Source organism: Caretta caretta, chromosome 13 (assembly GCF_965140235.1).
Source record: "Caretta caretta isolate rCarCar2 chromosome 13, rCarCar1.hap1, whole genome shotgun sequence".
Lineage (NCBI taxonomy): Eukaryota > Metazoa > Chordata > Testudines > Cheloniidae > Caretta > Caretta caretta.
The window spans coordinates 26,098,580-26,114,454 of record NC_134218.1 but is presented as its reverse complement, the minus strand read 5'-3'; the positions used below and the strand labels follow the sequence as shown (position 1 = coordinate 26,114,454).

The 15,875-nt window shown below is 50.5% G+C and overlaps 1 protein-coding gene across 3 annotated transcripts; it reads left to right on the top strand.

Moving 5' to 3' along the window:
- The first annotated feature begins 704 nt into the window (after positions 1-704).
- TGIF2 (TGFB induced factor homeobox 2) lies at positions 705-14,637 on the top strand. Of its 3 annotated transcripts, none has more exons than XM_048820482.2 (3): positions 705-1,205; positions 3,969-4,207; positions 11,274-14,637. In XM_048820482.2, exons 1-3 carry the CDS (start codon positions 1,187-1,189, stop codon positions 11,862-11,864), a joined length of 849 nt encoding a protein of 282 aa, XP_048676439.2. In that variant the 5' UTR covers positions 705-1,186; the 3' UTR covers positions 11,865-14,637. The 3 variants fall into 3 exon arrangements, with proteins under 3 accessions (XP_048676439.2, XP_048676438.2, XP_048676437.2); XM_048820481.2 differs by lacking the exon at positions 705-1,205 and adding an exon at positions 1,851-2,055; XM_048820480.2 differs by lacking the exon at positions 705-1,205 and adding an exon at positions 2,135-3,032.
- The last annotated feature ends 1,238 nt before the right edge of the window (positions 14,638-15,875 follow it).

The window sequence follows — 15,875 nt, the reverse complement described above, 5'->3', positions numbered from 1 at the left end:
AAAGTGACAAAGCTAACCCCCGAAGGCCAGGTTTTTACTATTCAGTTAAAGAAAAAGGTCTGTTTTTACAGAGAGAGATTTTACTCAACTTTCTTTTGCAAGATTCTGTCCCTGAATTTGTTGTTGAGAAGTTAGGCCTTACTCCTGAAACACAGCAACCTGCTGCTCCACCCAGCTCCCCAGTGACATCAAAAGAGTCGCATGGATTCCCTTGCAGGGTTGGGGCCTTCATAGGCCTAGAGATGAAGGAAGCTGTGTGATGCAGTTTTGCTGCTGTCAGCTTCTCCTGCTTTAAATGCCTTGCTGCTGCAAACAGTTATGCATGGGCTTCATTTTAAGCACAGGGGTAATGGTCTTGAAGTCAGGGGGACTGCTGTGGGGCTTAAAATGAAGCATGTGCATTCCTGAATCGGGGCCTGAAGGAGACCGCCTCCTCCCAACCGAGAAGTGATGGGAGGAAAATCTGGGCTGAAAAGTTTGGAGCATGCTTTGGGAAGAAATGCTTTCCATTAAAAACAACCCAATATATACAGCTTGAAAATTGCCCACGATTTGCATAAACTAAGCACCAAAAACACAGCTATCATCGGAACCTTGTGAGCTCCTCCTCTCAAGCTAGTTTACATGGGTTGGCTCCAGTGCAGTTAGTCCGGATTCGCAGGCGCCCGCTAACAATCAGACCTCGTGTGCTTACACTGCTCTTCTGCTGGGTTTTATCTGTATAATGTTCTGCACCGAGGCTTGGGCAGCAGCGGCTACACGAGTGGGCTGGTGGTTCCTCTCTGACAGGCTAGAGGAGGCAACTTGCCCTCTGCATTCTCCAGAGAGAGGGGAGGAGGAGATTCTCTGCCGTGTACCACCCACCCTTCCTCCTCTCCCCTCCCCCACATTTCAGATCTCATGGGGGGCGAACTGCCTGCGGTTGCTTTGCTGCCCCTAAAACTGTGAACCAGCCCTGGGAAGGGGGGATCTGACGTCAAGCCCCAGAGGTGGCTTCCAGCCGGAGCTGTCAGGCAGCGTGTCAGGTATTAAAGACCCAACCAACAGCCCCAGACCCCTCCTCTTTAAAAGCCTCCGCAGGCTACACAAAGGGAGAGGGGGGCAACTCTCCTCCCCGAGCCAGGAGCACCCATCAGCTGCGCGGACTCCCCTCCGGCCCAGAGCTGGACTGAACCCGGGCGGGGACATGAAACCGACGAGGAAAAGTAAGTCTGGGAAGTTGAGTGTATTTCGGGAAAACTTTGTGCTTGGCGAAGCGTGGCTTGCCCATCCGGCTCCCATGTACTGGTTGCCTGGGGGGCAGCAACCCCCCCCTCCATCCTCGTGGTTTGGAGGAAGCCACCAAACTCTGCAGAAACTCCTGCATCACCCTGAAAAGAAAAGGCACTGGGGGGAGAGGAGGGGAAAAAATACCTTCAAAGCACTGAACTATGGAGAGCGGGGAGGGGGGAGGAATCTTTTGTTTGATCACACTTCTTGCAACATTTCAGGAGGACCAGCAAACCCGACCGCATGCCTCCCCTTGCCTTGCTTTCCCCCGAATGAATGATCCTCTTGCACAGCACCCCCCCTTCCAGGAAAAAAACCCACCAGGGTATTTTTTCCTCTTTGCGGATTTTTTATCCCCTCTGGATCTCCAAATCTCTCGCCCCAGCCCCGTCTTAACTCAGCAATCCATGTTTGCGGGGAATTTTTGTTGTTTGCTGAGCTTGTAAAGTGACAGCTGGGGGGGGGGGGGGGGGTTGGAGAAAGGGGGGGTGGAGGTTAGGTGGTGGTGGTGTGTGTGTGTGGGGGGGGGGGGGGAACCGCGCAAGTTCCTGTTTCTTTTGGAACAAAGAGAACTCTGTCTAGGCATCTGTCACTCCGGGAAAGAGACAGAGAAACTTTCTCCGTGTCTCTGCCTCGCCCTCCGAGCTCTGCTCCCCTCTGGGCGTGTTTTTTTGGTTTTTGGGGGGGGAATACCCTTTTTTTTTTACCGAGGGAGGGGTGCAGCTGGACCTGGGGGAGCCCCTCCCCATGCCATGGAAGGGCCGAGGAGAAAGAGGAGGTCTGGGGGTAAGATCGCAGATGTAACAGGCAGAAAACATGGAGTCCCAGTTTGTTTTGTGTGTGTGTGTGTGTGTGAGAGAGGCAGGGATTTAAAGAAAGGGGGAATTCCCCGCCCCCCGCCTTGCACCCGGATTCAACCCGCAACTTTCCAAACTAGCCAGCCCCCTCCCCGCACCCAGAGCTGGGGGTTCGTTTATAAACTCAGGTTTTGAAGAAAAAGGGGGATTTGATTTTGCTTTGGCTGCTTTTTTTGGTCTCTTACCAAGAGGGGGAACTTTACTTGGGACACGTGATTTCTCCTTTTTGTGTGTGTCTCTTTCTTTTGAATCCAAGCGGAGGAGAGGAGTTTCTGGGGGGGGTCTGAAGGGTCTCGCCGGTCGGGAGCTGCCCGGGCTGGTGTGTCCACTCGCACTCCCTTTGTGCGGGGGCGCGGCCGCTGTCTGGAGAAGATGTTGGACTTTTGGAAACCCGGCTTTGCAGAGCGTTTGGGGTTTTGCATGTGGAGGGGCTGGGCAGAACTTAGATCAAACCAGCGTGTTTTAAATCTGCTACTGCTATTAACCCCCCGCCCCTCTGGGTGTTTTGGATTTCTCCTCGGGCTGGGTCGCGCTTCCCCTGGGCAGCTGGTGGTGGGTGGGGGCAGCTCGGCCAAAGGGAACCAGCAGACCCTCCTCCATCCCGGCTCAGTTACAGAGCGCCTTGAAGCGGAGCACAGCAGAGGGCCTCTCTGTCTCTCACGTAGCCAGCAGCTCCCCGTGGTCCCTGGGCCACTCAGGGCTGCAGGCAGGAGCCGGCCAGGGATCCATTTGCTTTTCCAATTAGGGAGACAGCTTTGCCATTTTCTCCTCTTGAAGGGAGGAAGGGGCTTGCATGGCAGTGGACTTGAATCTGCTTTGTGGTGTGCGTGCGTGTTGGGGAGCAGAGAGCAGCGCCGCGGTTTTGAATGCCATCTCCAGACCAACTCTGCCACATGGCCGGGAAGGGTAATGAGCTAACTGGAGGAATCAACCTTAGGCCAGTCTGAATTTTGCCCATTGGGTTGTGTATCAATTAACGAAGATGTCTGCAGCTGCACGGGGGAGGGAGAGTAGCAAATGAGCTTGGAGACTTTTTTTTGTTAAAAGCAAACCAAGAAATGACTTTGAGCGTTCTCATGTCTGCGCTCTGCCGAGGGCTAACACGCTCAGGGGGTGACAATGGGCTTCTGTAAACACTTTGCAGGGTAGGCAGAGGGGTTTAGATTTATATTCAAAGTCTTACCTCGAATTATATGCAAGATCAAAGGGTATTTCTTCTAACTGCTGTCACAACTTTGAATTGTGAGGCTGACTAACACAAGTTTGGCACATTCCTTGGAGTCCAGACACTCATAATGCATGGTTGGCTTTGTGTTGTTTTCTTAAAGCGGCCAGTGCTGGGCCCTGATCCTGCAAAAGTTTACAGGTGTGCTTAACTCCTTAATACACTGAGTTGTTCCAGGGGAATGGGAGTGTTAAGCCCATGCTTAGCTTGAAGCACGTGAAATCTGCAGGATCAGGGCCTTGGGGACTAATGTTAGGCTTCTGAACAAATGGTCTGTTGTACAGAGCACCCTGTAACTTCTGTTTATTTCACATTTTGGCCTCTAAGGGGGTTATATTATAAATGTGAACCGGTTACTGTGGGGAATACAAGGCAATAAACCCCTCTAAAGGAGGAGATGGAGGTGCAGTGCCTTTGAGTTGCTGTTTGGGGTCTGCATGGGACTAGATTGAACATGATGGCTTCATCTTGATCTTTGAGCCACTCTCAAGGTTGGGATTCTGCCCAAAACAGGGCTCAGCTGAGGGACTGCTTGTTAATTTAACCCCTTTGCATCAGGCCAGTCACAAAATGGAATGCGGCATAACCTGTGCCTTGTTTTGTTTTCCCTCTGCTAGGCTTTAACCAGGAGCGGTCTGCAGGCAGCTCCACCATGTCAGACAGTGACCTCGGAGAAGATGATGGGACTGCCTCTCTGGACCTGTTGCAGTCGAATAAGAGGAAAAGAAGGGGGAACCTCCCGAAGGAATCGGTGAAGATCCTCCGAGACTGGCTGTATGAGCATAGGTTCAATGCATATCCATCTGAGCAAGAGAAACTCAGTCTGTCTGGACAGACCAACCTCTCTGTGCTGCAGGTGAGAGCTTCTCTCGACCTTTCCTATCCCCCCAAGAGGATGTATTTCTGGTGACCGGAGGGGTTTTAAATGCATGGCACATGGGGGTTGGGACCTGGCCCTGCCTAAAAATATTTGGCAGAAAAGTGCTTTGCATTTGTATTGTGCAAGGAGAACTCGTTTGAAGATCTCCAAGAGCATTGCGTACTCTAATGCTTTAAACGTGGCACCACTCCCGTGAGACAGGTTGTAGGTATTGGGGGGGGGGGGGGGCCCATTTTACGGCAGTAAACTGAGGCAGAGAGGTTAAGCAGCAAAGCTATTTTTACATGTACAGCACCTTTCCTCCTGAAAGACCCCAGAGTGATCCATAACCCCAACACCTGCTGCCCAGTTCTGTGGCAGTGGAGTGCAACCACAATGCAAAACTGTAAGGGGGGCGGGGTTGGCCTTTTGGACAGGGTGTAACCTCTACTCTTACAAAAATTGCCTTGGGGTCTTATTCCTATTTGTTTATAAGGTTTTTCTAGTGAGTGCTACTGGACTATTGCTCTCATGAGTGCTAAGTTAAAGGGCAGATGCTGCTACCTGTACACCTATCAAATAGTGCCTTTGAAAAATTGCTGGATTTGCTAGAGGAGACAGGTGAAATGTGATTAGACTTTAGTTGCAGCAGCAGCTCCACTGGAGGGTTGTGCAGTGACACCCACTCGCACCTGGTCTGAATCTGAACCCACTGCATTAGAAGAGGGTGCAGCGCAGCTGGGGAGTTACTGTGGGCAGAGTGCTACTCCAGAGACTCGGATATCAGAATGAGTGTGATGGTTTCGTCCCAGTAACCTAGTCTGGGGAAGCTGGCATGGGGAGCAGCAGCATCCTAGAGCAATTCTCCATCCATCTGTGCAAGGCTGGAAGATTACGATGCCTCTTTTTGAATGTGGGCTGTGCCAGGGGGACCCATGCCTTGGTCACTCCCGCAGGGTCACTGCAGAGTGATTCACATGAGGCACATCTGAAGGCAAATGTTGGCTAGTGCAGGAGGAGGCTGGGGCATTAATGCCTCTTCTGCACTCAGCACTGATTTCTTAGCCATCTTGGGGTGCAGTTCAAGGTGCTGGGTTTGACTGGGTCCCTCCCTGTTCCCTGTCTCCCTGTGTGGTATGATGGCAATTGAGATCAGCTAAGGCATGCTGGCTGCCAGCCCCCAAACTTAAATGGGATGGGGCTGTAGATGGGGAGGGGCCCCAATCCTATGATCCAACAGAGCTAAAGCCCATTGCTGGGTGATATTTAAGCACATTCAGGGCTGACCTGTCTCTGTGGGGCTCTTTCGCCCCACACTTTCCTTTTCTTGCCGTGGAACTCCAACTCGGACATGTCCCAGCATCATGAGTATTCTCTGGACTGTGACGCTCTGAGAGACTTCCCTCTTCTTGCCCCCTGGAAGGCTTGATTTGTGCGTTCTGTGGCAAACCATATCCCTACCGGTGGGGGTGGGGAGGGGGCATTCTGCAAGGTGAGTTTGAGTGCTGCTAGGTTGTGGGATGTGCCCGCTCCAGCCCTGTCAGTTTGGCCTCTCTAGAGATGTCCTGACGGCACCCGGCTCAGCAGGGTCTGGGTGGTGAGGGGCTCTGGGAAGGATCACTCTGTTGGGGCAGAGGCTGAGCTGGCTGCAGCTTCCGTATGCCAGGCCCAGAGAGGCTGGCCTGTGCTACAACCAGTGGTGGACGCAGGTTCTTCCCCCCCCCCCCCCCCCTTACCTGTGCTGCAGGATGAGCAGCAGACTACAGGACATTCTGACATGCGAAGCTGCCTATACCCCAATTATGCTGGGGAACACCCCTCCCCTTGCGAATGGTGCGGTCCTAGTCATACCCCTCCCGTTGTGTGGAGAATACTCTTGATCACAGCAGGAGTTGTACTGCTAGGTCCTCCCTCCAGCCACGCCACCCCCCCACCCCAACCCTGTAGGACAAAGAGAGAAGAAACCAAAGGATGGTGATGGGGGTTTTCCTTGTAATGTGGACAGAGTGTAAGTCCCCCACCAGGAATCTGGCCAGTGTGCTGGCCTTCAATATCCCAACTCTGGTGAAAAGCGCTGGGGATCCTTCATGACAGCAAGTGATGATTAACTGTGATTTTTGCAGAGTATTTTGAAGATGGCATCTCCAGTAGCATAGGGCTCCTTGGAGCCAGTGTACTGGTGCTGGCTTAGAGGAAAAGTGCCACCTGCCAAATAGCCCCCACTCCTGTAGTGCTCTGGTCTTCCTTCCATGTCTCCCAGCTACTTGCCGATAAGGCCTGACCCTGCTGAAGTGGAAGATCAGAAGCCAAGATTATGCTGTTATGCTCTGTCTTGCTGCTGTTCCTATAAAAGACTCGGCTAATATTATTTGTTTTAAGAAAGAAAAGGAGGACTTGTGGCACCTTAGAGACTAACCAATTTATTTGAGCATAAGCTTTTGTGAGCCACAGCCCCACCTCATCGGATGCAAGTGAGCTGTGTCTCACGAAAGCTTATGCTCAAATAAATTGGTTAGTCTCTAAGGTGCCACAAGTACTCCTTTTCTTTTTGCGAATACAGACTAACATGGCTGTTACTCTGAAACCTGTCATTATTTGTTTTCTGTCTCACTTACAACTTGCTGGCGAACAGAACCTAGAAGTTCAAGGTTCTCAAGTCTGAAAGGTGATTTTTGTTGTTGTTGGTTGTTTTTTATTCTTATTTAAAAACTGAAAGGCCAGATTTTTCAAATAAACCAGGTGCCAGTTATCACCTAATTTCAGGGCACGGTCACGTGACTGGATGTCCTAACTGTACATTTGGATGTGCACAGTGACTTGCTTTGCACATGCACTTGTGATAATTGTGTAGGCAGCTTCTGCACAACACTTGGACAATCTGGCCGTGTATTTTGTTACGGCTGACTGAGCCACCCCCCCACCCCCTAGCAGCAGGGCAGACATACACTCAGCATGTGACTCTCTCTAAACTTGTCTTCCCTTTCATTTTGGGAACGCTGCAGCTGCTCTGGTGATGCTAGAGAGCTATGGAGCTGGCTCAGTGGTGCTTGGGCCAGTGGCTATCCATTATCTGGAGCAGACAAAGTTGATGATAAGTTTGGGATGTAGGCATAATAATAATACAAAGGGTATCAAATAGTGCATAAGTGCCCCAAAGCAGTGCCTTGTGTACTAACATTGTCACTTCCAGTGGCTCTTCTTCCCCCAGCCTTCCATGGCGGGGGGAGCTCTGAGGTAGCACCCGTCACATCGTGGTGTGATGGCAGTGACTCAGGGTGTGGGGAGGATCTGAGCAAACCTCTCTCTTTGCAATCACAGAGAAAACGAAATGTACTAAGCCCTGAATGCACCCCAGAGGTGGCATTGGAGGTTCAGACTTGACATTTCCATTTGAACCGCTGCCAGTCGCCCAGGCTCTTAGAGTCTCTTAAAAATCGGGTTAAGTACCAGCCACCACCCAGTCCAGTGCATGTGATTATATATTTCTGTCCACCATCTCTCAGAGCAGGGGGCCAGTGGCTGGCAGACAAGGAATGTGAGAGCAGCAGTGCTCGGTCTCCAGGGAAACCAGGAAGCCATGTATCTCAACTTTTTGCAAAGTAGATAAGACTCTTGTGCCTGGTCCCAGGAAACCTGCAGATTCAACAAAAGCTTTGTTGCCTGTGAGTTTGAAATTGACTTAACACCCCCCACCGGCTCCTTCCTTACCCATCCCCCAAACAAACAAACAAATCTAGAGGAACCCAACAGGCCTACTCCATAGAAGTGTGTGTGTGTACACACACCCCAGCCATCCATAATGGGGCCTGATTCTGAGAGGTACTGAGCACTTGTAACTCCCAGGGACCTCAGTGGGAGCTCTTGCTTTTGGCTTGTCTGGGGCCAGTAGTGTGAAGTGCTGAAACCGTCAGTGATTGCCAAGCTCCCACCGCTCTGTGTGCTGTAATGGTGAATAGCAAAAGAACTGGTGCTAGGGAAACCACTGGCCTTACTTAAAAATAAGCTGGGGGTTACCCTTTAAAGGGGAACGGGGTAGTTAAGGTTGGTCCCTGCATTAGCTGGTTAGTTACAAAACCTACTGGATACTAATGCTTGCTTGAAGTGTGTTTTGTCTAATCCAAGCCATGCTGTATGGCAGGGGTCCCCAAAGCGCTGCCCGCCGGGCATTTTTGTGTACCTGCAGGACACCCCGCTGCCAAGTGTGGCTGCCAGAGAACCCCCCGGTGGCATTTCAGAGGTGATGCGTCTTAATTGGCTGCGGCATTTTGGCACCCGCCACAGTCTTCTGGGAATACCAATGTGCTATTCCCACTAGAAAGGTTGGGGACCACTGCTGTATGGTGTGAATCCAGGCACACCACAGCCTAGTGCCAGTGTCCAACACACAGAGGGCAGCTGACTAGAAACCGAACATAACCACTCTAATTACCTTGTTAGGGGTCAGATCCTCAGCTGCTGTTACTTAGCAGAGCCCCAGTGATCTCAGAAGAGTGCTGTAGATTTACGTCAGCTGAGGATCTGGCCCTAATCTGTTACCTGCAATTATCCTGGTAAAGCAGAGAGAAAACTCCCCTCTCTAGTTGTGCTATCCACACTGAGTTATATGTATAAAGGAAAACAAACAAGATGAATGGTACAAAGTCAATAGGTTTTTTGTATTTTTTTATTTAAAGGCTTTTTCTGTTGAATACTCTACATCATTGCTTATAGCCTTTAAGAAGTGTGGGTGTTAAATGATGGGTCCCAGTCCTGCTATGACTTAAGTGGGAGCACGGGATAGGATGGGGCCTATGATTTTTGTGACAGTGCCCCTTTAAGAAAATCAGACTAGAATCTAGAGACATTGTCTGATCCTTGAAGCCTTCCACATGCAGAACTTCAGAGAGAGCTCTCACACAGCTTGCAAGATTAGGGCCTGTGTGGCATGAAATAGTGACTTTTGTAAAAGTGTCAGATGCAAACTATTGCCTGAAAGTCACAAAAAAACAGAGCTCTTGATAATAGTGATCCAAGTTGCAGTAACTTTTCTGTCCTAGGCGGTATATTTTGCACAGCTGTTGATTCGGAAGAGATCAGTCGTTTTGCTTCATACTCTTCTAATTGCTTTCTATGTAGAACACAGTGATTTTCATCTAGCTTTTTATTGTTTTAGATCTTGATATACATTGCAGAGCAAATTGAATAAATGGCAGCTGCATTTCCAAGGGGCTTGCAAACATCTAGCCATGAGCCTTGCTCAGTTAGTGCACATATTTTTGAATGCTCCTTTGAGAGTTTGACCATAATTCTGCTGGTTGGCAAAATAAATGGTAATATGTTAGTACCACTTTTATAGTGCACTGCAGTATTAATTAGATCAAGGGTGGAAAGGGCCATCTTTCTGTAAAGAAATGGAAACCCTAAATAGCAAACAAATCCTTACTACTTCTTCTTAGCTGTAGAGTTGCTATGCACAGTTAACAGCCTCTGCACTTCACCCCAGAGATAGCCATATTTCAGTGGTCCGTGTGAAATGATTCCTACATATATACATTTTGAGAAGTGTGCTGGGATGAAAGGCATCGTATAAATAGACTTGTCAGAATTCAAGTTTTATGGATAATATCGGTTTGTTTTTAAGAACTCTGATCTATTTAAATCGTCACAACGATGGGAAATATGGGGGGGAGACAATTATTCATTGATTGTCGACATTGAGATTGAAAAAGTTAAAGCTTTATAACTGTTAAAAGCCACATTGTCAACATTGTATTAGCAGGCGAGTCTTGGATTGTGATTGCCCTAACAGCAGTCATGTGGAGGAGTGTCTCTTCCATGCCTGAGTGTTGCTGACCTGCATCCAGGCGGGCAAGAATGTTACGCTAATCTGCCTGTGTTTGTTTAACAAAGTCCTTGCATTACGTGAGGGAAATCTGTCTCCGGATCTGGGATGTATGGGCCCATTGAGCTAGAGTGAGTCTTATGGCAGGAGTTGGCCATGTACAAATGCTGCATCCTCTACTTCCTATCCATCTTCTGATCAGATCTGGAGCAAGGGAAAGCATGTTAGGCGTCTTGGAAGACTCCCTTTCAGCTTTGCCCTGCGTTGACTGGGTAGTATGTCAGAGTAGGAGACGTGTTCAGGTGACAAGGACACAGCTGGTCTTTTGGGCCAAACCAGTTGGACCTTACTGCCCCCCTCTTCCTGCTTATTTTGAAGAGGGACATACAGGAAAACTTGTGCAATCTGATTACTGCAGTGAGTGGTTCTCCCAGAATGGTTCAAATGACCTTTGTTCTTACAGGTTTCAGAATGACATGGTTTGCTAAGGGCCAATTGGCATGGATGGCAAAGCTCTCATTGGCTTTGGGAGCAGGACTGGACCCTTGAGCCTCTCCCCACAGTGGGCTCAGAGCCATGTTAGCTGCAGCCATCCTGAACCATTCTTGTCAGCGGGGCTCTAGCTTTGTCTGAGGCAGGGCTACAAGTGTTATAACCGTGTCCTGAATCGCTGCTGTAGAGTTACTGACGGAGGTTAGTCTGCAGCTCGGCCTGTATCAAAGTTTTGCCATGAGCCAGAGTGTAACATGGTCTTTGTGGGGGGGAACCCTAAATCCCTGCCCCTGAGGCAGCAGAGTAACAGCACAAAGAGGCACAGCCTCCCATCTGCCAGGCCAGCTGTGCACGGAGCTGGCCCAGGCCCCAAAGTGGGCTATGCTGGCCAGGAACCAGGTGAATCAGCTCCCCTGAGCAGCCTGGGCCCCCGGAGCGCTGGCTCCACCTCAGACCTGCCTGGGCCATCAGCAACTCGAAGGGAAGGAGGGCAGATGGCAGCAGCTCAGCCTGCCCTCCCTGAGGGTAGTGCTGAAGGGAAGTTTACACCTCTCTGCTTGAGTTGGGGGAAGTGAAGGATAGGGAGGTGTCATGGCTCTGGCCGGAGGGCAGCCACATTCCTGTCATGGCTGTTCTCTTTCCCTCCGCAAAGAGGCATTCTTGTCCTGCCTGGCTCCGTGGTGCCTTGGCCTCTCACCCGCAGGACTGCACTGTCAGACGACCTGACTGAGCTGTGTTTTGTCTCCCCAGATCTGTAACTGGTTCATCAATGCCCGGCGACGGCTCCTCCCCGACATGCTGCGCAAGGACGGCAAGGACCCCAACCAGTTCACCATCTCTCGCCGAGGGGGCAAGACCGCAGACGTGGCCCTGCCCCGTGGGGCTGCCACAGGCTCTGGGGGGCCGGTGATGCCTCCTGTGGCTCCTGCTACGGCTGCCACCACCCCCAAGGTGATGTCCATGTCTGTCTGCCCGCAGGTGATCTGCTCCTCCACGCAGCCGCTGGCCAGCAGCCTGACAGTGGTGAGCACCCATGGGGCTGAGCAGGAGAAGCAGGCTCCCTTCCCCAGGACGGAGCCGGACCTCCACCCCAAGCCTCAGCTGAGCACAAGCAGCACCATGGTGCTGCTGGCCAGGACGGACGCAGCCAGCCCCACCAGCGGACTCTTTAACACCCCGCCCCCCACGCCGCCCGAGCTCTTCGGAGAGGACTTCAGCAGCTTCCAGTTGCTGGTGGAGGTGGCTCTGCAGAAGGCGGCTGAGCTGGAATCGCAGCGGCAGAATGGGCAGCTGCCCCCGTTATGGCACACGGAGCCCCAGGCTGCCCCAGTCTCCAAGTAACCTGCTCTGTGCTGGCTCCAGCTGGGTCTGCCCACCCTTCCTGTCTTCTAGGGTTCTGTCGGGTTTGGCCTCTGCCGGCTGAAGGTGTGTTTGTTTTGTTTTGTTTTTTTCCCCCTATTGTTTTTCTCAGCAGTGAAGATCCTCATCCCAGACATTATACGTCCTTCTCCCACCAGGAGGGAACCCAAGGAGCCTGACGGCATTCGGACCTCCGCAAAGCAGCCCTTGTGGACTGCAGTATCTTCATCTGGGGGGACACATGACCCTTCTCATTGTCACGGTGTTCGGAAGCTGTCAAGCATCCCTTGCACCTTTGATTCCACCCTGGGTTTCTTATATCATGCTGGTGACATCACCTCTCTTCAGGTGCCTAAAGGAGGGAGGCATGGCTCCTTGGAAGGATCTTAGTGGCTGATGTGGAGCGAGAGCTTTGTAGCTGGCTGACCTCTTACTAGATGACTATTTTGCTGTGTAAAACCTGCTGACTTTATGGGAGAAAAACAGACGAAGTGTCCAGCCAAAACTACATCTAAAGGGGAGAGAAACCGTCTGGGTTTTGAACACCCAGGAGGAAAAGACTTTCCCCTAAACCTCTCTGGCCCACTTCTTTGTTTCTGCCTTGTATATATTTTGTGAACGGAGAGTTTAGTCGCAGAGCCTTGAGCAGCCCTGGAGAGCCTGTGGAAAGGCAAAGATCAAAGTAACTGGAAAACTTAAATCTGTGGCTTTTTTTTTTTTCCCATTGAAACAAACAAAAACCCCTAATGTTGTTGTTGCCAGTAAAATCTCTGAGGTGCTATTCAGCAATCTTATATGCTGAAAACATTTCTTGATTGACTCTTTTTCCTTTGGGAAACACTTCACCGTTTCTCGTGCGTTCCTGCTGAAGATGTGCACTTCCTATCATGGAAGGAAGACAGGAATGTACTGATGTCCTGGGAGGATACCGACCAAGAGCAGAGGAAAGGGCATTTGAATGGGGTTGGAGATTAATCTTGACTGTGAAATAACTTGTACTTTTTTTTTTCTTTTATAAATACCCTCTTTCCAGCAGAAGAGGGAATCTTTGTGGGCGTGGACTGCCTGCTTGTTCTCTTGCTGTTGTAACATTCGCAGCCTGCATGAGGCATTCCCTGGAAAGCAGAGTCTTGGTGAAGCTAGTGATGTGCTAACAACAAACTGCCTACGTGCAGGTTGGAATCTTCAAACTCTTGCTTTCATCGTGCTGAATGTAGTTCCTGCCATACTGGTGAAGCAATGGTGACCTCCCGTGGCCAGCTGGCTTGTTGCGCAGAGCAGGGTCTCTCGTGCGCTTTGAGCCTGCAATCTCTTCTGTGGCCACAACCACAAAAGCAAAACAAAAAACCTACGTAGCCCTGTGAATAGTTGCAGTTGCCAACGGGAGTATAGGGTTGGGGGTGGGGTGGGGTGGCGTGGGCCACAACCTGCACGCGGAGCAGTTATGAATCCAAATAGCTGTGAGTTACAGGCCATGCACCTTTCATTTGAATTGTAACTCTTGGAGCCTGCAGAAATGGGAACAACATGGGTTGAATGAACATCCCCGTGTTTAATATTGCTGTTTCACTGTAAATGTAAGTTAAATAGCGATATATACGTACCTATATATCTTGAGAAACACTAATCCTAGGTTGTTAGCCTAATTATTATGTTGCATGAATAGTGATATTAATGTCAGCAGGATACGACTGGCATCCGTGCCTGATGCTCATGCAGATGGGAACTTGTGGGCAGTGGAAGGAGAGCAGTACATTGTGGGATTTGGGGCGATAAAGGGAAAAGTGGTGGCTTATCAGGGAATTCCCCCCCCCCCCATCTTTTTAAATAACCTTTTGCTTAGACCAAAATGGGGCCATGAGAAGGAGCAATGCAACTTGTAGCAGTTGGGAGAAATCCCTTCCCATGTCCTGTAGATAAGTCAAGAGATCTGACTTCCTGTTACCCTACACCGTGTGTGCGGTCCTTAACAGTGGGTATAAGATGTTCCCATTCTGGTTTGATTAGTGTCTCACACCCACTGTGTGCTGGTACAAAGGACCACACGTGGTGCAGGGCAGGGAAAGCACCCTGACTCTGTCCTGACAGATTCCTTTCCCAGAGGAGGTAATGCTGCAGTGCACCAGGCAGCTGCCCAGCCTGGGTTTCTATTCGTAGTGATGTTCCCTGCAGAGCTGTGTGGTGTTGGGGGTTGTTTTTTTTGTTTTTTAAGGGACAAAAGTGATCAATTTAGGCTTTTTTTTTTTTCTCTCTCTTCTACTCTTTCCGCCTTCTTTCCCCCCGTGCCGGTCCCATCTGTTCCTGGATGGAGGAGGCGAACCTTGCTTTGCTCACAATCTCCTGGCCATCCTAGAAGGGAAAGGCTTTACCATTGGCTTCGTGGGGGGGTGTGGAGAGTTCTCACCTTCTTGTTTTCCTTCCTCTCTGCCCCATTCTAGAGGATCAAACTTCCTGGGACTGGGCTGAGAAGCATTGGGGCTGGTGTATATAATAGAAAAGGGGGGGGGGGGGGAAGAGAACTGCAATTCCCACAATGCACTGCTCCATCCAGCATGGGCACCACACAGCAGTATCCTGTTTGGCATCTTGATGGTGAAGCCCCTCCTGGTTGGGCTTGGATGTTTGTGGAGATTGAAGCAACAAAGGGGAGGGAAGAATCCTCTGAATGAAATTTATGGAGCAAAAAACTACTGTAAATAACTTTTTGGGTTTTCTTGTTAAATAAAGGTGTTTTTTTAAAAAAAAAAATACATAATGGGCGTGCTGTGTCTTGTTTTCTAGGTTTCTAGCCGCTTATTAAATCCAGTATTTATAAATCAGGGCTAAGGGTAGGCCAGGTGATCCAAAATCTTGTGCTGAACTGCTGCAACTTTAACAAGCAGGATTCAGGGTTAAAATGCAGCTCAGATCTGAAAAGTAACCTAATAAAATGGGCATTGGTCCATATTATCCTCTGTCTTCCATATCAAATGTCCTGAATTTGCACCATTCTAACTGCCAGGCCTGCATGCTTCTCCTGGGAGGTGAGCTGGCTTCTTCCCTGGCCTCATTGCCATGGTGGGAAAAGGTCTGGCAGGGGGCCCGTCTTGCTCTTGGTAAGCCTGGTAGAAACCTGTTGCCTCCATTGCTGAAGTAGGAGCCAAAGTGATTAGCTTGCTCGCCTGTGGCTGTGTCCGCTCTCATAGCTAAAGCTGGCAGACCGCCCCCGCCCCCAGGCTCTTGGCAGCTGGGGGTAAGAGGGTTCTATTGTTTGTCGCTCTGCTGTGGCTCTGAATGGCACATGAAGCTACTGGGGGCCAGGAAAAGGGCCTAAAGCGAGCTGAACCTGTGAGTCACTGTGACAATATCATTATCCAGCTTCCTCCAACCCCAGCAACCTACCAGGCCCCAGCCCTGGAGTTCCTGGGGCAGAGAGAGAGGAGAAACAGGCAGTGAGGGCATGTATAGAGCTGCCCTTTTCCCATTCTCCTGCGCAATAGTCCCAGGTCCCCACTTGCCTTAGAACGCTGCCCACTAGGTCCAGGACAGGGAAGCAGGGCCAGCACTGTTGCTGCTGGAAGATGCCATCTTAGCCCCACAGGGATTGGACCTGGATGTGGCTGGGGTGTAGCCTCAGCCCCCATGCTGGCAGAAATGCAGCACTGCAGCCTCCCACTGAGACAAAAGGGAAATGGTAACAACCTAGCTAGGGTTGGGGTTCTCTTTTCTCTGCTTCCCCCTTTCTGGATGGATGAAGGGGGTTTCCCTTGGCTTTCAGTTACCTGGAACTGACTGATGCATGGGACAAGGTCAACTGGCTTATAAATACACACCTCCACCGCAGGTGTGAGCTCCTACCTGGATAATCTGCCTAGGGGCTTATAGTGAATGCACCCGGTGCTGCCTGATTCATCACCTGGACTGCTGCAGAGTGATTTAATCGGTCTTGTTTCTAAGGCAGCTGTGAACCAGCCTATTGTGCATATCACAGCATCCATCCTTCTGTCCTGTGCT